This window comes from Coptis chinensis, chromosome 6 (genome assembly GCF_015680905.1).
Source record: "Coptis chinensis isolate HL-2020 chromosome 6, ASM1568090v1, whole genome shotgun sequence".
Taxonomy (NCBI): Eukaryota; Viridiplantae; Streptophyta; class Magnoliopsida; order Ranunculales; family Ranunculaceae; genus Coptis; species Coptis chinensis.
In genome coordinates this window covers 99,976,153-100,000,518 of record NC_141461.1, presented here as the reverse complement: position 1 = coordinate 100,000,518, position 24,366 = coordinate 99,976,153, and the positions used below count along the sequence as shown (strand labels likewise).

Here is a 24,366-nt window from a genome sequence, read left to right as displayed (position 1 = left end):
ATATATATATATACAGTAATTCTCTAAAAATTAACTACTTAAGTTAACTTAAAATAAATACGTAAATAAAACTTCACCTAGAAAATGAATTCAACCCTAATTTTTTGTGGATATGATATACTTAATATTAAGATCATCTCCACAAAATTTCAGCTCATTTGGAAACCTCTAACATTGGCAAAAAAATGATTACAAAAACTAGATATTTCTGGACTATTAGATTTCTTTTTAAAGATAACAACAATTTTTATCTATGTTAGAGGTTTTCAAATACGTTGAAATTTTGTAGAGATAATCTTTATGATGAGTGCTTCATAACCACAAAATATTAGGGTTGAATTCATTTTCTAGGCGAAGTTTTACTTGAGTACTTATTTTTAAGTTAACTTAAGTAGTTATTTTTTAGAGAAGGATATATATATATATATATATATATATATATAGTTCCATGAAGTTGTTGACGTACAATGTAGACATAATTAATGTAGATGAAGTTCCAAACAGACCTTTATTTCAAGTCCCAGCAATGATATCTTTTCCACAACCTGAGAATGCTTGATAGAATACTTGATGGCAGGATCTAGATCATCAGGGGTAAGCAAAAGTTGGAAGCGCAGCCCCCCAACATGTAACCATGCATGACCAAGATTTTCAAGAAAATCTGAAAAGCATTAAGTTGAAGACAGATGTAAAAGTTTAGGTACTGAAGAAAGTTCTCATACTAGAGGACCAAGTATGAATAAAACATTGGAGGACAAACTTTGAAGGTGAAGTTTACCATACACAATTATAACCAACAGAGAGAGCATATATTAACTCGTTAGAATTTTACCTCGAGATGAACTTTGAAGGTAAAGTTCTCTGAGGAGTGGCATGACAAATGAATCCAACGAAGAAGTCAACCTACTGTGGCTTGATGAAGCAATGAGTGAACTCAATGACTGGAGCTTTTCATACTGCAATCAAACACACAAAAGTCAAATAAGTCTACATTGTTAGTAGTGAAGATATCGATCTCAAATTTACTTCATTTTTATGCTAAGGAAACCACAAAGCACAGGATTTAATGATTGGGGAAAGCTCAATTTCAATCTTCTACGACAATTTTTATCTTCTATGCTCACTAGTCACTACTCCTTTTTTTTTAACAATAAAAGTCACCTAATTAATTTCTCAAAAACTTTCGAGAAATATACAAATGGATCTCACCTAAAGATGCTACTCGAACTCTAATCTACACCCTTCCCCCCATTACATCATGTTAGTTACCCTAAACCGTCCTCCATGCTCAAGTGGTAAAAACGGGTTTCGGTAATGTTCAAAAATAGATGAAGAGATAACACGGAAGAGGTCATAAATCTACAAAGGACTGCTCAAAAGATGGTGCAAATATAAAAGAGAACAAAAACATCACTGAAGGAGAATTTATTTGAGGAAATAGGAATACCTTATTTTTATGACCATGAATACAATCAAAAGTAGCCCGTATTTCTGCATACTTTTCTTTCCCAAAAGATTTCTTGTGCGCATATATGATCTAGAGCAAATCAAAATCAGAAGTTATAAATTATAATGAGTCCCCAAAAACTAAAAGAGGCATTTTATACTTACAATTAAAACTTACTTGTTCGAAGAGAGAGCGAGCAGCAGAGAGAAGAATGTCAGGCAAGTCTCTTCTTGAGAGAGAATAATGCCATAGGTTTCCACAAGCAACTCTAAGTTTTAAACACTGCTCATCAAATTCCTTGATAGAAAATGAACCCTGTCTGTCAAGTATGAAAAATGAAAATATAAGAAACTTAACTCTAAAAGAGGAAGTAGTGCCAATGAAAGTATCAAAGGAGTTAAAGCAATATAGATAATTCAAAATCCAACCCCCAACGCACACAATATCCAGACACATAAAGATACTAAAAACAATAGTTCAGGAAATAGGACTGCAAATCTTCGCCTCTAGAAATTTAAGATAATGATACAGGCATATGTATCCTATCTAAACATAACATAATTGCTAGTTTTAGTTCTTTGTCCAGATGCTAAGAAATTAATAGGGCTCTTGGCGGTGACATTGTCATGATGGCTCTTTCTACAAGAGCCAAGTGGATAGTGGAGCATGTTCCTAAGGCATTGTATGGGGATACGGAGTGAACGCAACAGAAAAAATTGAGATCAAGGTGCTCTTCATGGTTGAAGAGCATCACCCTCTTTAGGGACCTACGGTTTCAAGACTTCATTTATGATTGGGATACTATTGTCCTGTAGTTTCCCTAAAATGTTTATTTCATTTTTAAGTTTCAGATCTACTGTTTGAAAATCAGAAGGTTCCACAAAAGTTGAAAGGACTAGCAGATTGAAGTTGACTGGGATTTGGGTAAAGGCACGTTTTTGTTCACTTATTCCACCATGTTTCTTTGATTTGGTGCATTAGTAGTATCAACAAAAGAAGAAGTAATAAAAGATGGAGAGCTATTTGAATGAAAATTTCGGAGGAGTGACACCGAAGAACTCGTCAGATGAAGCACTCGAGAGATGGAGGAAGCTTTGTGGATTTGTTAAGAATCCTAAGCGTAGGTTTTGTTTCACTGCTAGTCTTTCCAAACATTATAAAGCTCAGGCTATGCGTCAAACCAATCAGGTTGTTACGTGTTTCATACCTTGTCTCATTTCTACTGTTTCATTTGTGCTGTGTCTGTGTGTGTGTGTGTGTGAGAGAGAGACAGAGAGAGCTATTATTAGCAAGGTGCTAAGAGCTGACCATCTTTGTTTACTTGTACCAAGTCCACTGGGAATACACCATTGAAAATTTTTGTCATAAAGTTACGATACGCGAGTATACACTACTATTTGAATCATAGTACATTTACAGTTAATAAGAAAATAACTAAGCAATTCTTTTATTATGATAATGATATCAACACATTAGCCATATTCTAAACAGATGTCATATATTACCTAATATACATGTATCATATATTATCTACACTGGCAGGCAACAATCAATGAAGTGTATAAATATACACACATCCGAAAGGAATGATATCAATATTCAAATAAAATGGGAACAGATCAGGAGAAATGTCTTACAAAAGTTTTTCAAGTGGTGTTGTTATTGGAGGCTGGAAGAGCATATAGGGCAATGGACTATCACAGCTGGCAACCTACAACAAATACCAAATAAGACGAAAAAGAAGAGGAAAACAAGAATCTGATATAATGGGAACTTTTAGATATTAGATTCAGTGTATACCTTGAATGGTTCAGGACAATGTATCCACAAAAGTGAATGCCAGTTGAACCACATTTCAAGAATAGAACTGGCGATCTTTGTGTTCACTGGAAAAAACCAAAAGAAGGGGGGGTGGTGTTAGCTACCAAGAAGACACCCAAAAGTGAAAAACAAAAAAAAAAAACAAAGAAGGTGCAGACAAACCTGAATCCACCGAATCCCAAGCATCCAATGCCCACAACATTGTCTGATGTGGTATAAAATCAGTAGGAGGTCTTGAGGAGAACTTCAATGAAAACTTTAATGAGGTCTCCAAGAGCTCAGAATTATTGGACAATACCTATAATTGATGGAAAACGGTGAGGGCTATGCCTAGTTACATGATTTATAAAAATCAAAGGAGACACAAGAAAAGAAAGGGAATATAGTTTCTATAGTTCCACAAAAAAGGCAATTGCCAACTTATGCAAAAGGGAGTACAAGTAAGAAACTCAAACAATTGATTGTCAACAGTAAACATCCCCCCAATTAGATGTATCATAGACACTCACATCTCAACCCTCCCAAATATATCAGGTGTGGAATAAAGTGGGATTTACTTCTTTAACAAAACCACAAATGTATAGTTAACATTGAAAAGCAAACTCAATAATAACTTATTAACACCCGGGGCCCAAGATTCAAATGTATCTGAATAACTCTTAAAAATATCTTGTTCTACTTTTCAATTCATGAAAGCATTCGACCGACCAAATGGTAAGTGATCTTGTTCATCCATCAAAGACAATTCATTAATATGTTCAAAAGAGATAACATTAATACTTGAGTAGTTAGCCAGCAGCTAACTAAAGACCAAGGCCTCTAAATCACTCATCCCACCATGGAAGATCACCCCACCCCACCCCAACCAAAGCAAAACAAAATGAAGATGGAAATAACAATACAAGGATTCAAACAACCCCCAAGTAACCAATACCCTATCACCTACGATGTTTTATCTTTGACCAACCCCCCCCCCCCCTCCCCTCCCCTCCCCTCTCCTTGCACTCCTCCCTATTACAGCACCAAGTCAGAAGTCTTTCTCCGACAGCTCCAGTCTAGTTTCTCATCCTCCGAATCATCAAAGTTCTCCTCAGACTCTTCATAGTAGTCCTCCACCCTCTTGGTCTCTAGCTCTTCCTCTGTCCTTTCGTCAAGTAGTTCTTGGATCTTCCCTCTCCTTTTGCAACTTCCACACCCCACCTTTCGCCAAATGTTAAAAACTGGTCATCCTCTTCATTTTCATCTACTATTCTCTTACCTCTGTTGCTGCCTTCGTTCTTCCCACCTTTCGTTTTCCAGGTCGCTTCTTGAACTTAATGGAATCAACCACCGTCTCCCTTACTTTAGCCTTCAGACCGTCTGCCGTGTTTCCTCCTCTTTCTTTTTCGCCTTACTCTGGTAGCCCTTATTATGTGGATCAAAGCCTGGAAAACTCTCCTCTCTCTCAATCTTCAGAGCTTCTACCTCTAGTCTTTTGACCATACTATCCCCCGACTTGTGGTCTAACTCCCCCAACTTCCCTTTCTTCTTATCTTCTAAGAGAGGCCTACTAACCTTAGTTGGGCTGGCCCAACTTGCCTCGCCCAGTTTACTAACCCTGTTTGCTTTCCTCGTCCAAATGGCAAGTGTTTCAGTCGTCATTTTCACAGGCACAGATAAACAAATGAATATACAAGCTAGTGAAGTCTTTGTCAAGTCTTTGTCTTTTCTTCATGACACGATGCTTCCCAGAACTTGGATTGACAACACTAAGCCACCAGAAATTGAATCTGACACCAGAAATTGTCAAGAAAGGCAAGTTTCAAAGAGCCAAAAACACTCTCTTGAGGAAACCCGTCAAGAATATATTTCATCTGAAGATGGCATACTCAACAAATTTCAACTCGTGCAAATATTTATCAAAGTAGTATATAGGAACAAGGGGCCATATCTAGAGCATAAACACCCTACAACTGTTGCAGTATTTTAGTTAACAACACTTTAAAGTTACAAGCAATATAGCAAATAAGTTAAAAAAGTCAAGTATTTATCTGAACATGGAAGTAATGCGGTATATATCATTTTCTGTTTGGACCTTACTTTATAAAGCTCTTCACCATCAGCCAAGATGGCACTTGAGAATTCTTTTAGTAGTTCCATGTCTAGGAAGAAACTTGTGCTATCAAATAAACAAAACATTTCTTGCCAACTACTCAAACTAAGCTTCTTATGAAATTTCTCAGGGCAGAAAACACAACAAGCAGATAAATCATTCTCCAGGAAAGACTGATCACTAGGCATTAAAACGGCCTCCAACTTCTGTGTTTCATACTCGAACCTACTCAACAGAATCTGCAATTTATATAATAATCTAGTCAATAACTGAACAGAAAGAAAGTCTTTGGAAGTTGTAACAATAATTACATATCAAACGACGACGATCTCGTCCAATTCTTTGAACCACGCTGGCATCATCTAGATCATCTTTACTAGTAAGAAATGATGCCATGCAGACGCCTAAAAAGGAAGAACAAATATATAATCAATTCAAAGACGACCAAGGGCAAAGAAATAAAATGGCAATGACTGCATAATCAAAATACTAATCTATCCATTAGAGTAAGTTTGTACCAGTAGTAGAGTAAGTTTGTACCCGTAGGCTATGGCCTACATCACATAGGATGACTTCATATCATCAGTCGTCAGTCATCAGTCATCAGATCTGCTCCACACCCAACGTTTTATGTTTTAAATTATTTTGTTTATTTAGCATGTTTTGTTTTCAGATTCCCTTTTCTAACTAAGGCATATGGCCCCATTCTGATGCTATTTGATATGAAACTAACGAGAAAGATTTGAGTAGTAAATTTGTGATTTTCCATGAAATTAGGGTTCTAGATTGAATCCTTAACTGTAGAAGTCCATGAGTGCATCTCCATCCAGTTGTTAACATAATCATGTCCCATGTGTTAAGAAATCACCTAAACAAAATAGCAACACTTTTCCAATAACAAATACATTATATGTAATTGGGATACTCTTGTGATTTGAGGATATGTTTGGGTAGATCAAGTAGCTGCTTGCTACCTAGGATTATTTTATATAATTTGTACCACGTAATTATTTGAAATTGAATTGAGTATTATCGATAGAATGAAATAACAACACCAAATGAGAAGGCAATAATTGCAGCATAATGTTTAAAGCCTACACAAACAGAAAGATCAAACAAATCCACATGTGCAAGCAAAAAAAGAGAAGCAAAGGGAACTCAAAAGATACCTTGCATTGCTAAGAATCGAAGTTCCGCATTGGCTGATAAAATTGCTTTAACAGGAACATGATTTCCTGCTAAGAGTACATTTTTTTTTTTGTTTATGACAATGAATAAGTTACCTCAATGAGAATTAAGTGAAATAACAAGTATCTGAAAAAAAAAATACCAGAAGAAGCCTGCTTCCAAGAGACTGTATTAGTTGGCCAACCCAATTGACAAAACTGCAGAAGCTGCTGCCTCATGGAATATGTGTCCGCAGAGGATGGCAAGAGAGGGTGACCACCGTTTACCCATAGCATGGACTTAACGGATTGTAAGTTCCAAGCTGATATGTTGCCTAATCCAATACTTCGCACCTAATCCAACATAGATATCACATCAAATAGGTTAAAAACATGAAAAGTAAGATATCATGTAGAATGACAAGAAACACGTCACAGAGAAAAGAATAAGGAAATAACAGACATACCAGTAGGTTTTCTACTGCCTTCGGAAAAAAACTCTGTAACTTCATCACATACTTTTTCAGAGAACGCCAGGATAATATCACGCACTCATAGTCGGATGAAATGATTCCATTCCAAAGTAATGAGTGATGCTCAATTACATTAGAGTAAATCTGAAACAGAAGATCGAAAGAAGGGGAATCCACAAGCTTATCAAGAACCTCCTTCTCCAACTCTCGCAGAGACTCCAAAACAGGAGAAAAAGTATTTTCTTCCCTGTGGTTGTGATCATCTTCAGCATTCCATTGTTGAAGGCTATGTCGTAACAACTCCACACATACAACAGAATTGTAGAGACGCTCCTTTAATCTTTGTAAACTTTCATCAGATGCTCTGAAATCCAATATCTTCAATGAAAGCACAGAAATGGGTCGGAAATCAATGTCTACTGCACAATGAGTAATAAGTTCTCTCCGACAATCAAAAATCCAATTCCAAATACGATGACTTAATTCCTGTTTGAGTATACTCAGATAAGACTCAAAAAAACGACAGTATGGATGCAATTGGGAACTGTACAAGCTAAACCAGTGAAGATATAGTTTTATATCACCCTCGTTAGCTTGTTCAATTGTCCAGTTAGCTGCAAACAAAAGCATCTTATTAACCAGTGCCAGATCAAAGTTTGGAAGATTGGTAGATCCAGAATTCAGCTGATATGGAGTGGTAGGAAATAGAACAGGAAGTAACATCTTTAACGGAATCAGAGATGGATGTAGTTTATTAATAGCATCCAATGAGGAAGTTGATATATGCCCGGCACCATTCATAGGTGACCTTTGCATCATGAGGCCTCCATTATGGGAACCACTTAACTCATAAGATGCAGACTGAGCCACCAGGAACTCCAAGTACATGCAGTTCTGTCTCACAGAAGCTTCTTTAGAGTGCAAAACGAAATTTCTTAATTTCAGAGGTGTAGGCCACCCTCCTGGAAGAGACAAAGAAAACCTCAAACACGCATCCAACTTGGACAAGTTCGAAGCTGACAAAAATGAATTTTTTGCATGTTCCACAGCAGACCTCCCTTCAAACTCGCCCAAAGAAGATAGATAGGTATGCTCCCAACTTAGTTGGAGGCTCCACAGAGGTGTACTTCCATTCATTAGAAGCTGCTGGAATAACTGAACCCAGCGCGAAAGCTCAAGAAGTGTAATTTGCACACCAAGGTGTACACCAGTGTCTCGTGCAAACATATGTGCTTCAGTCATCACATCAACCAAAACACTCGAGGGGATACCTGAGAGAACTAGGAACCTCTTCACATCATTTATCCCTGTTCCCTTCAGGTTATATCCATCTTCTCCCTCATGTAACCAATCTGGCTGCATCATGAATACTTCAACTCCTCTATTGCGCATCGCTCTAGACACTTCACCATACCTTGGATTAACTGTGAGGAAAATCCGAAATTTGCATTTCGGGTGTAGAACCACTGGTTTCCCTTCAACAAGCCCACGTTCATTAACAGTGATTGATCCACTTGGCTCCACTAGAGAATTTATTCTATCAAGAACCTAATATATGACGACGGGAAAAATAAAGAAGAAGGCGGTCAGTAAAAGGAAAAACCAAAAAAACAAATAAAACAAAATGGGCTTATCAGCTTACTGTGGGGTTGCACAGATTAGCATTTTCCAGAACAATCCATTCACCACATTCGATAGCTTTTATTAACATCCCGGTGACCCATTCAAACTTTGTTGGGGATGCCTCTTTCTTTGTATAGTCTAGCAAGTCTTTGAGGCTTTTCAGAACTTTATTTAGGTCCTTGGCTGACCAAGAAACAGGAAAGTGATACTTCTCCAGACCCAGTTTTAGTTGTTCAACAATAAGAATCAATGGGGCAAGAGAACTGCCTGATCCACTTTTCCAACTATCGGCATATGCTGAAGCAGATGCCGCTGTCGGGTTGCCATACATGCTGGATAACAATTTGAACCATTTGGAGACTAGATCTTTGCGTTCAAGTACTATAGCCTCCAATTCCAAACTAAGACCACAATACTCATCAATGTATCTCTCAACTTGAGTTATGGCCGAGCGGAAACTACGAAAAGCATTGTATTGCTCAAAGCATCCAAGCAACTCAGAAATGTCCGTTGCAGATGAAAGATTTAGTTCGTTGAGCACATTACCAGTCAAATCAGCAAGTAATCTAACCACTGAAGACTTCCCAGATGCTGATGGACCTACCAATATGCACAACCACTGATGCTGCACACAGTGCGTAACAGATTCCAAGCTATGACGAATTCCTGGCAATATACTAAGTTGGCTCTTTAAAGTTTCAGATGGTTGGAAACGATTTCTTTCAATAACCGTGTTCCCCACAATCAAGTAACGTGGATTAACTTGCAGTCTTGGGTAAGGGTTTATGAATGGCTTCACCCCAAAAACCTCTGCATATAGTTTTACAACTTCTTGGCGGTCAGCTGCTGTACGCATCCTCTGAATGTAGACAGTGTTGAGAAAGACATCCTCCTTCGAGCTCTCCGGTGCACCTGTAGTACAGAATGATTGCTTATAAAAAGACATGATTAACAAACACAAAAAGGACTCCGATCTACTGAAGATAAGGAAATTACACCTTCTATGATCTGGCAAGATCGAATAATGTCACGCAGATTGAACTCCCATGGGGAACCCTCCCGTCCATAGTTGTGAGAGATCATGGTATCCGAATACAATCTCTTATTGAAGAGTATCAACTTCGAAAGCAATGGTTTTGGGATTGACGGATGAAGTGAATTACATATGTAAAAGTAGTCATCATCCACCAACTCATCAACATAAACCTGAAAAAATGAAGAGGATCAAATTCCTAGCACTTATCAAAAAACTGAAGAAATTCTTATCAAGCAAAACCCAAACCTTAGTGAAACGATTGAGGAAGGACTTCGGAAGCCCTTTCCTGCCCCCACCCTGACAAGAAGGATTTTGGCAGGCAAACACTCGGAAAGATGTCGGGCACTTGTACGTCTGACCAAGCTCTGGAATGAAGACCTCAGCACGATGGTCAAGAATAGCATTCAAACCCTGTTACCAATAGCATTATCAGCATTATGGCAGAAAGGTGTATTGCTAAAGAAGGAAAAGGCAGCACAGAAATAAGACTAATCATACCTCTAAGACAGATTGTGGGGCAAGATTAAGTTCATCCAGCAGTACCCAATCACCATTCTTAAGAGCCTGCAAAAACAGATAGACAGAATATTTGATATAACCGTGTCAAATTTAATAGAAATGTAAATCAACTGCAACAGTAAGGCATTTAACCTGAAGAAGGATTCCATCAGACCAAGCAAACCTCATTCCCTCCGCATCCTCAACAGGTAAGTCAGACCCCAATAAATCCATGATGTCCGTCTAAAAACATATTATATTTCAAATTTGTGAGTCAGAGGTATATTGCAAGTAAATACCGGTGTGAGACATAAAAGAGCAACATGGAAAAAACAGACACCTGCTCAGAAAGGTTGATGCGCACAACCCTGTGCCCAGAATATTTGCCTATTGCAACGATTAAGCTTGTTTTCCCGACACCTGGGCTACCTTCCAAGAGGACTGAAAAACATAAAGACCATTTAAAATATGGTAAACAAGAAACCAATATTTAAAGAGATATTTCTGCAGAAACAATACTGTCATAGGTACAAACCTGGCTTCTTAAGTTGCATTGCTCGCAGTACCCGCATTGCATTTCTACAGGTGGTTGGTGCCAAGAATTCAAACCCTTCAGGCTTGCAATCATCATCACCTTATAAAGATACAACCAAGAAAAGAAAATTTGATTAAGATACAACCAAGAAAAGAAAATTTGATTATGATCAAGACAGGGACATGGTCCACCACTCGTCCTCCTATTGCAACCACTTGGACATAGAGAGTGCCATGCTATGTTAAGAAAACAAACAGCGTTAACAAATAAGGCCCATGGGCAAAGGCACTCTCCATGTTGCGACATACGAGCCTTTTTCTTATGGTGCGCTCCGTGGTGTGTGGGCACTTTTTAAGAAAAATTTACTGTCGCGATTGGGCTTTGTTTTTTTTAGAGATTGTGGAGGGGTTTGAAAATGATGATTAAAGAAGAAGCCCCACTTGGAGACAATTAGGGAATGACAACAATAATGCATACAGTGATGGCAACAAGCAAATGGGGGGAGATTTAATATGCTTGCTTGGTTCAGACTTTCATTATTCTTTTCCTTATTGGCTTTAGTGCTTTTTAGCCTTTTTGAGAATTGTTCAAGACAATGTTAACTTATCTTGGAAGTTTTTTTTTTATCGGTGAAATGTGATGTATGTAGATGTAATCATAAAATCAAACTTCGTAGAATGAGATATCCCACTCGGACACAACAAAGGGAAAGACATACAAGAGCGATAATAGAAAAAGCTACAACTGTGAGAGAAAACTAAAACAAAAGAATGTGATCATGCATAGCCGAGCAAGGAACCTCATCAGAACATAAAGTCCCTGAACAATGTATCTGTCCACTCCTCCCAAATCTTTGACCATAGAAAGACGGTATGATGTTTTTTAGGACTAAAGAAATAGGAATATGAACTTGGCTCATGGCCTACTGGTCAAACATGGGCAGGTTGGGCCCAGGTTCTCGATAACAATTTTCCCCGGTTTAGGTATTGAATAAATAAAGCTAATGTATCAAATAAAACAAAGCAAAATAACTATGTTACATCGACACGCCATATTTTAAAAATAAACAATGTCGGATACATATCCATGTATCCTTGTCGGACACGACACAGACACATTGTATATAACACCTCAGTTTTTTTTAATTTGCCATGTCAGACCTCTCATATCCGTGTCGGATACAGACACACGTGTCCATGTCAATGTAACTTAGCAAAAAAAAACATAAACAAACAAAAAACAAATATTAAAACTTTCTTGCATGACAGTGATGTTGCTTATGAAATGGCCATTCCTACTAACTTGTGACTTTTTATTGTTGCTCGAATTGTTGATTTGATGATCCCAGCCTATATTTAAGATTTTCAAAGTTTGGTGCAACAATTACATCGAGTGTATCACTTCAAAATACACAACATAAAATTTAATATGAAATAATTAAATAAATGACAATAAATATATCTTTACCTTTACTTATATTGAATGGAGCAATACCAAAATACTTATCAGATTGCACCACATTATCCAACATACTTTCTTCGCTTCTTCCAATTGCATCCCAGCCAAAGGTTTGCAATTGAGATAATTGTGAATCCTCTGAATGAATATCGCTCTGCTGTTACAACAGTAAATCTTACTAAGCTGTACAACAGATGGTCACACTAATGGATATACCAAAACGAACATTCAACTACCGTACAAGGAAATCCTACAAGAACGAGCCTTTTGAGAACAATCAAATATAAAATAAGATCTATCCAACAGAAGTGCTATACTGCTATCTTCAACTAAGTAAACCAACAAAATAAGACGTATATCCAGAATTTTTCCTGCTCAATGACACTTCAAAATGCAATTACTCCTAAAGCACCAAATCATGCCAACCCAAATGGAGCTCTAACGTTAAACCAAATAACAAACTAAGTACAAAAAGAAGTGGAGCACTAATGTTAATCAAAAGATCAAATGTTGTTCCCTCAAAATGGCACCTCAAATGTTGTTCACTGCAATACAATCTCAAACGAAGCATACTCAAAAATGAAATTACCTATCAAAGAAAACATTATCAAATGCCATGAAACTATGATTTCCTTCACCAAACCCATAACCTCCAAGGAATATAAAAGACCACACGGAAAAAAAAAAAAAAAGGATCACAATAGAAATGGAACAAAATTTAGAGGAGGTAAATTATTCCCTTCCTAAGATCATTAATCGTTAGAATATTCCAAGGCCTCACACTAAGGGAAGATAGAGACTGGGGATGGAGAGTGGGAGATAATTGTTACAGCTGTAGACATTAGTGGGGGAATGTGGAGATATGCTAAGATCACAATATTGTGTATGTGTCTAAATGATCCCATCACCATGGAAATCATTGCCCACTAACTATATCAGTTTTACATCCAACTTAACATAGCATTTGAAATTTTGAAAAATGGACAGATGTACAATCGCCATCTTCCAACATCAGATCCTACATTGACAAGGCTGCTAAAAAGCAAGAAAGCAGTATCAAGGTGGCTTCTGTGATGAGGTCACACAAACTATCTGCCAAACATCTTGTTCTGTTGTTCATTGCCATTCTTAAACAATTGAATTGGTATAAAATTTGTATAACAAAAGGGACAAAGGAGGGACCTTTAGAGATTGGAGAAGAAATGATAAACACTGCTCTCTCAGCTTTCCTGCATCATGCTTAGAAATACCAGTACCTGTACGGGTCTTAAGTGAGTATAACATGCCAGATTTCAGTGAGAGAAATACAAAAGGAAATGATGTGAAGCCCAAACTTCAAATACAAAGTGCCATTATACTATTGAAGCTTATTTTCCTTCATTTGAATGCTGTTTTTATCTTTTTAAAAGTAGTCCTGATTCTTTTACATCAGTTCTAAGCAACTTGACAAATTAGGAACCGATATAAAAACTTCAAAAGCCTCTACTTCCTTGTAGCGCTACTCCATAAGAAACAATTTTTCGCAACAAAATGTCAACATAAAGTGCACTGAAATACACAATACGGATACAGCACAAGGATGATATATTCATTCCAAACAGAGTATACCTAAACTTAGGCCATCGAGCAAAACGAGAAATGCGCCATGCAAGAATGCATAATTAGGTGACTCAAAACTTGTCACTGTCGTGTTCATAAAATCAACCCAAGAAAGGAGATCTCTCACTGTTAACGTTCTGCTCGTGTGTAACTGGCTAAACCACTGCAACCAAGTAATAGAAATGTATTATCAATAGCAACAAATTTATAAACAGAAGTTTTCTTTTTCTTTTTCTTGATCGGTAAAATATTAAATGTGTTGTGCATATATAATCATAAAGTCAAAACTTTGTAGGATGAGATGAGATATCCTACTCAGATACAGCAAAGGGAAATAAAAATACAACAGCGATACTAGAAAAAGCTACAACTAAGAAAAACTATAAAAAAAAAAGGTTGTGATCATGCATGGCCGAGCAAGGAACCTCATCTGAACATGAAGTTTCCGAATGACGTATCCGTACACTACCCCCAAAAGTTTGACCACAGAAAAAAAATATATCATTTTATTGCTACAATCACCTAGTGGCACATCTAGCAGAGTGCTCCAATTCCTCTCCAACGACAAAGCCCAAATGATAGCAGAAGGTAAGATGCTCCACATTCTACATCCCTTAGGGGGAATGGACCCTAAGAACCCAATAACACAATAGATTTTTCACTGATCGAGTAACAGCCCAATACAACCCAGATTGGCTCACACTAAAACTCCAGATTTCCCAAGAAAAAGGACAATGAATAAGAGTCAAATAAATAAAACGAAACATTATACAATAAAAACCATCACAGAACAAACACTATTTCTGTTGAGATCAGCACATCTGCTTTAACTTTGAATTCCAATGACACAAACTGGAGGAACAAACAGCTTGAAAGTGGCAACAACACTTTCAGGCTAATCTTAGGCATTAGAGGACAAGATGGTAAATTCAATATATGGGGGTTTGAACTCTAGAGTACTTAGAATGGATTACAAAAAGACCTCAGCCCTGACATTGGACACTTGTGACGTAGCAAACCAAATGCAAAACAGCTACAAACTTAAGAATATTGATCTCTAACCTTACATACTGAACATGTGATGATCATCAAGAATAGTCTTATTTGTGATCATTGCAAAAGAACAAGTAAAAAAGGAAGCCCTGGTATTTCTAAAATTCATATCAACAGGAAAAACTAAAAAAACAAAAAAAAATCCAAGAGGAGTCGAGTACATACTTCCCAGAACTTCAACATAGGATCCACAGTGTATGAGAGTGATTTCCCAACAAAACTAGATCAACAAAAGGGAGAAAAATAAAATGAGATCCATTTAGGAACTGGAAGAACAAAATAGAGAAAGAGAAACTTTGATTATTCACTATACCTCAGAGCAATACTTCGAAGCTCATTCATCTCACTAACAGGAGGAACCCATATCTCAGTAAACCTGTTCCGAAGAGCTGGAGATAGCTCTTTCTTCCCAAAATCACCTCCAGGATTCATTGTTGCAAGTAAGAAAAAATTTGGATGGGCAGTTATGTTCTCCAGCATAGATCCCCCTTTCTCTGCCAAAGACTGCAAAAATAAGGACGAGAGAGGAAATGGATCAATATCTCACATATAAGAGCCTAATTGCAAAATGCTTTATGCCCCTCATCGCATGGAGAGCATCAAGCACCTTGAGGCCTCCCATAATCCATTTACTCCAGTGAGATATTTAATACGCATATATGAAGCTAAAACTAATTTATCTGAATTGTGAAGCAATAATTGTCATGCACATATATGAAGGAAGAAATCAACACACCAATTTTTGTTCCGGTTCCAAGACACTGTTCAGTCTTTCAAGTATACTGTCATCAGCTAAGGAAATTTCATCCACCAGAAATAGATCACCGTTCTTCATTGATTGAACAAGTGGTCCATCATGCCACGTAAATATAGTTTGCCACTTCTGGTGTAGCTCGACTAAGTTCAACTTCATTTGCTCAAATGTAACAAGATCTCCTTCGGCTACATCGGTGTGTAAGGCTCGTCCAATCCGGTAAGTTTTTGTAATATCACTCAGCTGCCTAAATGTTAGAGATGCTTCCCCAATATCAGAAGATAACGTCTGCGGGAACAGAGATGCACATTTCAACAAGAACAATCATTGAAAGAGCAACAAAATTATATGGAACATATAGTACGCTCAATGTAAAATACATACAATAACTTCTGGAAACCTTAGAACAACATTTGATAGCATCAGTTGCTCAACTATATGTTTGAACTCCAAAGTCAACACAGATCTATCCCGAACAGGGTAGAAACCCTGAAATGAAAATAATAGAAGAACATCTCAAGTACGCAACAAAGAAGCCATACAACATGCACTGGTGAGAAACCACTATAGTTGATAAGAAATATGCTTTAACCAACCCCTAGAAAATCCGACGTATCAGTGAATTGATGGCAATTCAAAATGTTTAAATTTCTCTTCAAATCAGTACTCAATAACTGACAAACAGTTGTTTTGCCTCCACCTGTCTCACCAACAAGAAGGACAGGCTCACGCAACTTGTAGCAACGCTCAACCAGAAAATATAACCTCTGCATACTTCTAGTCCATATAACACTGCAATAATGATAATGTATAAATAACAAATAAGTCATCAAGAGCAAAATATACTAAAAAAGTACATCCACCAAAACAAATAAATAAGTACAAAAGTTTTTGGTGTAAACCATACGTTCCATGATCCTTTGATAACACAGAGCCACTGCATGAGGTCGAGTCATTAACCTGTTCCAACAACCATTCTCCAATTAGTAAAGATTATTCCATACGGATTTTGCTTGACTCCACGTAACTAGAAAACCAATGTGCAATTATCATATAGAAAGAAGTGAAACATAGCAAAGATCATCGGAGCCGGGGTGGCTGCACCCCCCCGACAAACTTTCACGAAAAAATAATAGTAGTACTGTGTCTCGGTTTTTTGTCTGAGCGCTACTCTTATCACAACAGGTCGCACTCATCACTTTTTAGAGACATGCTTGGTTTATGTGCAAAACTCCTGTGTTGGTGACAAAACTTTTTACATTATACTAGACCTAGTCACCTAGACCCTATGGAGCTATACTTTCACTACCTACATGTGCCCATCAAAAAGATGTAATCCTTGTGCGTTTGCAATATATCTAGACTCTACACTCTAGACAAACACCACATCCCAATCCATTTGACTCTACACGCATATCATTATTTGTTTGTTTATTCTACATGAATATCATTATTTGATTCTACAAAAAAGTAATAGTAATTAAAATAACGCGACTATATATTTGTGTTAGACACTTTGGAAGCGCTTTAGATATTAGAATTTTTTTAAGTAAGGCGCTTTGACGCTTACGCTCTAACACCTACTTTCACTCGCGCTTTGCGCTTTGGTTGCTAAGCTATTTACCCACCCAAAAAAAAGCTGTAGTGACTAGCAGCCCCTTATCGATAATCTTGGATCCTACGATAGCAAATCCAATTATGAATCGTGTTGAGATGTTTAGTTAGTCCCACATGGACCATTGAAAGCCTTACATAATATGAGGGGGCATGTTGAGATGTTTAATTTAGTCCTACATGGGACATTGAAAGCCTCGCATAACAATACATAAGATCCTGGGTCTCTCCACTCATCACCAATTGGTTTTGAGTTGGATGCTCCAAAGTTTAAAAAATCTAACACAAACAAATCAAACCGATCAATAACTTCCAATTAGTTTCCTCGGATACCAGTAGACCCTAATGAAACCCATAGGAACAGATTAAATGCAATCAATTGGATCAATACAAACAAGAAAGGCAAGAGGATAATTGTTTGTTGAAATAATTCCAATTTGCACTTGGTCTCTCACAGGCACAGTTACCATGTACCGACAATCGTAAGCTGGATGCTCTTAACAACATGTAAGCTATAGTATAACAAAACCAATTAGAAATAGATAGATCATATCACCATGAGGTTCTAAAAACAGCATTTATGCAGTAGAATTTTACGCTTTTAGCAGTCATCGAGTGTAGGCGTCTAGCCGTCTATACTTGATTAGACAGATCACTATATAGCCTAAGAAAATGAACACTGGACAGCTAACTAACCAGCCAGAATTGAGTAAGAAACAGACCTGCTTGTACAGATCAGCCTCGACAAGTGGATTCAAGTGTTTCTCCAAAATATCTCGAACAACTGCCTTTTCGTTATCATCTCTTAACCTTTCAGCTAAGAGAAAATAACCATCTTTTGCCAGATCTTCTTTTGATATTCCAAGTTCCCGGAAACGATTAGCCCATCGAAATAAGTCCCGCGGAGTTATAAAACCATGTTTTCCAGCAAAAGCTTTGCTGCTCTGCCTATGCAACTGTAAATCTTTCATTACATCAACCATTTTTTTTGCATATTTCGCCGGAATTTTACATCTCTTTTCCAAAATTGTGCATAACTCATCTTCTGGAATTTCATCGACATGGATCTCCACAAAACGATTGCGGAAAGCTCGGGAAAGAATTTTCCGTCCCGCGTAGAATGTAGGGGGATTTTGGGTGGCAAAAAGCATAAAATCTGGATGAGCCTTGATTGTCTCCTGCAGCTCAGGTACAAAGAGCTCTCTGTTGTCGTCCAACAAGCGGTTTAGTGCTTCCAAAACATCTGATGGTGCGAGATTAAGCTCATCCAAGACTATCCAGCATCCACTCCGAACAGCCTTAACCAGTACACCTTCCTGAAAGACAAGCTTCCCGGTAGCATCAGTAACATATGAACCCAAATATTCCTGCAGATCAGTGTGCTCATGATTATTAATGCGCACAAATTCATGACCAGTTAGCGTAGCCAGATAACGAACAAGACTTGTCTTCCCACTGGACGTGGGCCCCTGTAAGAGAACAGGATACCTTTTAATCAATACAGCGCGTGCAAGATTCCTCAAATGCTCTTTTACACTGTCTGTCAAAATATAATCATCCAGGGAAGGATCAGATTCGGTCCTTTTTGCAACCATCAGATAACTATCAAAGGGAACATTGGCGGGTATAGTTCCTTCTAACAAATATGAGCATATCATTTTGTTCATAAGCTTCGCACTAGGTCCGTCCAATAAGGTCAGAAAAAACATACAAAATCCATCACAGAGGGCTTTCTGAAATCCAAATTTTCTCTTTGCCTTCTTTAAATATTCCAGAGCACGGTATAGAGATCTCAAACTAAATTGAGGCTTCTGATTAGCTCCATCTTGCAGCCTCTCCTCAGATTCTCTCTTTGCAACTTTATAAAAATGCAGGATTTTCTTAACTAGCTCACCATTACGGCAGCTATCATCCAGAAACTGATTAATAAACAAAGTCAAGTCTTCATCATTTAGAATTTCATCAACAAAATATTCTGTAAATCTGCTCCTCACGGAGTACGGCAAGTCTCTCTTTCCAGCATCAGTTGCAGGATTCATACAACCAAACAAACGGAAAGCCGGATGACGTTCTATATAATCAACATCTCCTCGTTCAGTTAAACAAAGAGAGCCATTCTCTCCCTCCAGAACACCCATAATTCTTTGCAATGTTTCTGGTGGGGCCAAATTTACTTCATCAAGTAATATCCAATGACCATTTCTAAGGGCAGTTATGAAAGCTCCTTCAACAAATGAAAATGCCATGCAAGATGAGGCATTAATCTGTCGGTGGGCTAGATTGAGTTTATCAGCAAACCGTTCCCAAGCCTGAAAAACTTCTTCACTCAAAGGTCTCTTCCGCTTGCCAGCTCCAGCTATTTGCCTTTCACGCTGAGTAAGATCAAGAACTTTCTGAAGAGCCTTCTGTAGTGTCTCTAATATCTTTTTCCAGTTCTTGTCATTCCTATGTTTTCTCAAGTATTCGAGAATGCCAGGATTAACCTGAATAGAAAGACGAGGCAAGTACAAGAAGTTACTAATAAAAAATAATAGTAAAATAAGATTGAGATTTCAAAAACTTCCACATGGAGAATACCGTCTTAGAAAACGTCCTCGGAAACAGCTCCATGAACTCATTATAAAGAGGAATGCATATAAATCGGGGATCAGTGGGCTTAAGACCCCCTAATAAATCTTCAACGTCACTTTGCTGGCTTAAGTTCTGCAAGGCAAATAATATAAGCAATTGATGTTCGACACGTCATGTAATGAAGAAGGCATCTCAAAGCTACTGAAGTGAGTCGAGAGAGATTATACCAAGACAGTAAGTGGTTGACCAAGCCTGCTCGCCAAATTCTGTACAAGGGTAGTCTTCCCAGTACCAGTTTCACCAACCAAAAGAACAGGCTCATTGTGCTTAACAGAACATGCAATCTTCTCAAGAATATGTAATGAACTAGGAATATCTACAAAAGGTCTTGTTTGGTTATGTACCTGAGGGAAACATATAAAGATATTCAAACAGAAAAAGAATAAGAATAATCCAAGGAATCATGTTCAAATTCAAAGCTTAAATATAACACATACCACATTTCTACTCCAATTCAGGGTAATTCGGCCAATCTGAAATCCAGATGGCAACTCCTACAGATTTAAAGAGTTAAAACCTAAAGTAATGAAGCAGAAAGATGAAGCAATAAACTCAAAAACAGATAATCAAGATATAGACCTGAACTGAAGGCTTATGACGGGGATGTAAAGTTTCTATTTCTAAGGCCGATACTCCCCAGATTTTCACAATTTCTTTCATTATGATCAACCGATTTACACAAGAAGCCGAGGAAGCTGCAAATATATCTACAGCCTGGACAACAAAAACCTACTCATTAGGGACAAAAAATAGCAAATATAAGTAGTTCTTTGTCGCAAAATGGGCCACAAGTATCCCACCTCAACATAAATGATTTTACGTTCGTGGCCAGACAAACTATGTCCCAGAAATCCTAAGCTTTGTATGCGTTTGCACCACTTCAGCAGATCTCTGCCATTGACATTCAAATTGATGGTGTATAACAAATTTTGAAGGAGAGTTAAAAGAAACAAATGCGAGAAAGGCTTCTCTTACCGCAATGAAAATCTGGTAAACAGCTGAGACGCACCAAGCTGGTGTGAATGAGAAGACCTAATCCTTTCATAGGTTTCTGTCATTGATACAAGTCATTATCATTAAGCATAAAATGTTCAAGCAGTTAGCACAATGAAATCTACACACATACCTATAAGGTTCTTAGCAACAGCTTCCAAATCTGGGTACAACTTATTAATTATAAGTAAGAAATCTTCATTTGTAGATGGACTAATCAACACTCTCCTCCACAAGACACCAAGCGTGTTCTTACCTACTTGCCAAAACATCATACAGTCAGACATAGAGCTCTATGTGGTGGTACCACGTCAACTTTTCAGCACAGGTGGATGTAACATTTAAGTTGCAATCAGATATAAATGAGCATAGCAACAAATAACTAACGAAACTGAGGATAACAAAGATATTGAGCCAAAGAAAAAGAAGCTAATAAAATCACTTAGAGGAATATTTGCATTTCCAGTTATCCTGACAGCAAGTTTGATTTGTGAGCTGAGGCATAAAGCCATGTGTTTCACTAGCCAGCTAATTGAGGAGTTTCAAAGTTCAATCTTAAGATGGGATTCCTTGCTCGGCCAAGCATGATCATAGTTTTTTGTTGGGGGTGCTACTTCTTCTAAGAGCCAACAAAGAAGAAAAAAGAAGCAAGAAAGCCTTCAAAAATGGATTCGTTGCAAGTCCAAAGGAAAATAAGTCCTCATCATCCCAATGCATAACGAGAGTGGATAAAATTACAGAGTATGATGTAAGACAAATACAAATCAAAATTATACGCATAAAATGTTTGAGACATCCACTCTAGTGAGTTATTCATGAACATGAGTATAATGGCAGAACACATTGAAAACTGAATTGGAGAAGAACACATAGCAAACCTTCTGACTCACCAGAAACATCATCCGTAAGACTTGACATCGTAGCAAATAACCGAAAACTGTCAGATACACTTATTGCCTGCAAATACATTTTGACAAACAAAGGGAAGAAGTTATTGGTACCGTCATCATTGTACTTACGTTTCAAAATAACATCACCTCCACGTAATCAGGTTAATTGTCCTAAATAAATTCCAGGGTATACAACAAAACAGATAAAAGAAAATTATTCATTCCACCAAACCTCAAGGGCTAATTACCTAAATTCATAGAATGAAAGTAATATCACAATACAAATTATTTTCTCTGAAAAAACGAAAGCAATAAACCATCATCTAACGAGAAAGGGGCACTGATCGGTTCTATTCATCAGACAAACAAAAAGAAATTTAGTGTTAAAACAATTTTTCCTATCAGTCACCATACACGCATGCACACATTAGAACCACGAAGCGCAGACTTCGCAAAAATTAGAAGGTATCTACCACTTTATTAGGTGACCACAGACCAACAGAAATCATGTAGTACATCATATTTCATAATGGCTTGAGGACTTGAGGTTCATAACCACAACTAAAATCAAAAATCACGTACACAGTGATGAACATGAACCCTTAAACGAAAGACACCTGTTCTTGTCAAATTGGCAATTTCTCCATAAGCTCGAAATTGTGATGAGGGTAAACACTATGAAAGGCGACATGATAGAACATAGATGGGACACACCTAGAAATGGGGTGGAATACTCTCAACATTCCGCCTCAGCGGGACACACTGGAAATTAAATCAAAGCGGGCACTTCCATTTTTTCTCTTTTGCAACTGCATCTTGAGAGACTTGAACCTGACACCTCTTCTAAGTTGTGCTCTCATATCATGTTGAATTACCAATTTCTCCATAAGCTTGAACTCATGGAGAGGGCAAACTCTATGAATATAATGAGAAGACTCGGGGCTGGGACACACCTACAAATAGGGTGGAATAATCTCAACAGTTCTAAACTGCAATGATTCTCTGTATGAACGAGGGACACTTTAGTGCTAGTACTCCCAAGTAGTGCTATATTAGAGAACGGAAACAATTCAAATGAATATTAGGTTTTTGTCCCAAGTGGCACTGCATCTTACAAGTCTAGTGTCGATATGGGCTGACTATTTCTGGAGATGAGAATATCTCCAGACAGCTCCAAAAGCATAGCGTGTACAATAGTTATGTATAAAGGTGTTTATGTAACTACATGTAACCCTCCCCTAATATATAAATATATAATATATATGAGAGGTGAACCTGTTTATATTGACGTAAAAGGTATGCAGGACAAGTTGTTTGGGATATCATACCTCCCCACTGCCCGCTACATACGAATTTGTGCCTTCCAGAAGAGGTAGTAAGATGGACTGTACATCTGATGGTGCTTTGTCAATATCCTCGAAGACCACCCAAAATCCATTTAAAATAGCCTGTAGAATGTATATACATACATGAATGAAAAATAATGAAAAAACTGTGAGACTGTACTTTATGCAAATTGACGAAGCTAGCACCATACTAAAACAAACCTGGGTAAGAGAGCCGGGCTGCCATCGGAATTCACCAGGTCGCTCAGTGCAGACATAAGCCCCAATTAATGTTTTTCCATCCATTTGTTCATCCATGTGAATAGACAAAACTAAACAAACAAGAGAGAACAATTGACAGTTATAATAATTCAAAACACTCTGATCAAAACATGAAATCACTTCACAAACATCAACCATTCATTGCCAAGTAAGATCAAAAAACGTGTACAAAACGAAGAACGGATTACATAACAAGAGTTTCCACTATGTGTAGCATCAGCACATGATTTACACAGTAGACACTAGACACACTACACTGCACTTATGACATCTCTAATCAAGTTCGACATACAATAGAAACGACATAGATTGCCAAAGAAGTTGTCATATAACAAATGAATTATAAGAACCAAAAGTTGTACTACAACTTAGAGATCCAATGTAATATAGTCAATATTCCTGATTGGTCCTGATACAACATACGATGCCTGATAGAGATGTTTTATCAAAAAAAGACATGATCTTAGAAACAGAGTGCCACCCTCATTCTAAAGCGATATCCACGGCCACAACATAGCAATTAATCCAACAAAAAATGTTGCCTAGAATTCAACCAAGGTATAGACATTACTTAGATGAGCTTCACTTTTGCTAGGGAATTATAATAGATGAGCGCTCTCCATCCCACTTCCGTAAAATGTATTGGCCCATATAATAATATAGGTACTTAACCTATTCAATTCTTAACTCATTCTTGCTTTTACTTTGAATAAAGAAAATATGTACAAACTCCATAATCCGTATAAGTATTTGTTCTGGTTTCTGTTCACTTGAATAACACCAAAGGAAAAAGAACTATAACACACCCGCACAAAAGGAGCAAAATCAGGTATATAACTATATATTACCACATAAATGTAGAAACAATGAAGATTTTCAGTTTCGCATAGAAGCTTGAAATCAACACTAATGTTAGAGTTCTAAGGGACATCTCCCCAGGGGCTATAGAAAGTTTCCCCCCATTTTTCTAACATATATTGCGACTTGCGAGTGATACAAGGCTGAAACGAACTGAGGCCTTATCCTCTTTTTCTTTCCTTTCTCTCCAAACTTTCTTCTCCATTAACAATCATATA

At 37.5% G+C, this 24,366-nt stretch overlaps 1 protein-coding gene across 1 annotated transcript in view; it reads right to left on the bottom strand.

The window, feature by feature from the left end:
• The window catches only part of LOC147496129 (midasin-like protein), a 42,344-nt gene that overhangs the window by 14,067 nt on the left and 3,911 nt on the right, over window positions 1-24,366 (bottom strand). The window contains exons 6-44 of the mRNA XM_086564909.1: window positions 23,231-23,340; window positions 23,012-23,131; window positions 21,684-21,750; window positions 20,927-21,049; window positions 20,776-20,851; window positions 20,601-20,691; window positions 20,380-20,514; window positions 20,238-20,294; window positions 19,968-20,144; window positions 19,747-19,872; window positions 17,892-19,652; window positions 16,463-16,515; window positions 16,152-16,347; window positions 15,940-16,044; window positions 15,538-15,843; window positions 15,115-15,305; window positions 14,967-15,021; window positions 13,758-13,911; window positions 13,332-13,405; window positions 12,159-12,306; window positions 10,692-10,790; window positions 10,497-10,597; window positions 10,310-10,399; window positions 10,157-10,222; window positions 9,905-10,069; window positions 9,621-9,828; window positions 8,642-9,534; window positions 6,994-8,547; window positions 6,691-6,880; window positions 6,530-6,595; window positions 5,712-5,764; window positions 5,348-5,629; window positions 3,431-3,566; window positions 3,248-3,333; window positions 3,085-3,158; window positions 1,625-1,766; window positions 1,448-1,537; window positions 833-956; window positions 507-661 (exon numbers count right to left, since the gene is read on the bottom strand). Coding sequence (XP_086421035.1) covers window positions 507-661; window positions 833-956; window positions 1,448-1,537; window positions 1,625-1,766; window positions 3,085-3,158; window positions 3,248-3,333; window positions 3,431-3,566; window positions 5,348-5,629; window positions 5,712-5,764; window positions 6,530-6,595; window positions 6,691-6,880; window positions 6,994-8,547; window positions 8,642-9,534; window positions 9,621-9,828; window positions 9,905-10,069; window positions 10,157-10,222; window positions 10,310-10,399; window positions 10,497-10,597; window positions 10,692-10,790; window positions 12,159-12,306; window positions 13,332-13,405; window positions 13,758-13,911; window positions 14,967-15,021; window positions 15,115-15,305; window positions 15,538-15,843; window positions 15,940-16,044; window positions 16,152-16,347; window positions 16,463-16,515; window positions 17,892-19,652; window positions 19,747-19,872; window positions 19,968-20,144; window positions 20,238-20,294; window positions 20,380-20,514; window positions 20,601-20,691; window positions 20,776-20,851; window positions 20,927-21,049; window positions 21,684-21,750; window positions 23,012-23,131; window positions 23,231-23,340 — 8,699 coding nt within the window. The remainder of the gene's footprint in view (window positions 1-506; window positions 662-832; window positions 957-1,447; window positions 1,538-1,624; window positions 1,767-3,084; window positions 3,159-3,247; window positions 3,334-3,430; window positions 3,567-5,347; window positions 5,630-5,711; window positions 5,765-6,529; window positions 6,596-6,690; window positions 6,881-6,993; window positions 8,548-8,641; window positions 9,535-9,620; window positions 9,829-9,904; window positions 10,070-10,156; window positions 10,223-10,309; window positions 10,400-10,496; window positions 10,598-10,691; window positions 10,791-12,158; window positions 12,307-13,331; window positions 13,406-13,757; window positions 13,912-14,966; window positions 15,022-15,114; window positions 15,306-15,537; window positions 15,844-15,939; window positions 16,045-16,151; window positions 16,348-16,462; window positions 16,516-17,891; window positions 19,653-19,746; window positions 19,873-19,967; window positions 20,145-20,237; window positions 20,295-20,379; window positions 20,515-20,600; window positions 20,692-20,775; window positions 20,852-20,926; window positions 21,050-21,683; window positions 21,751-23,011; window positions 23,132-23,230; window positions 23,341-24,366) is intronic.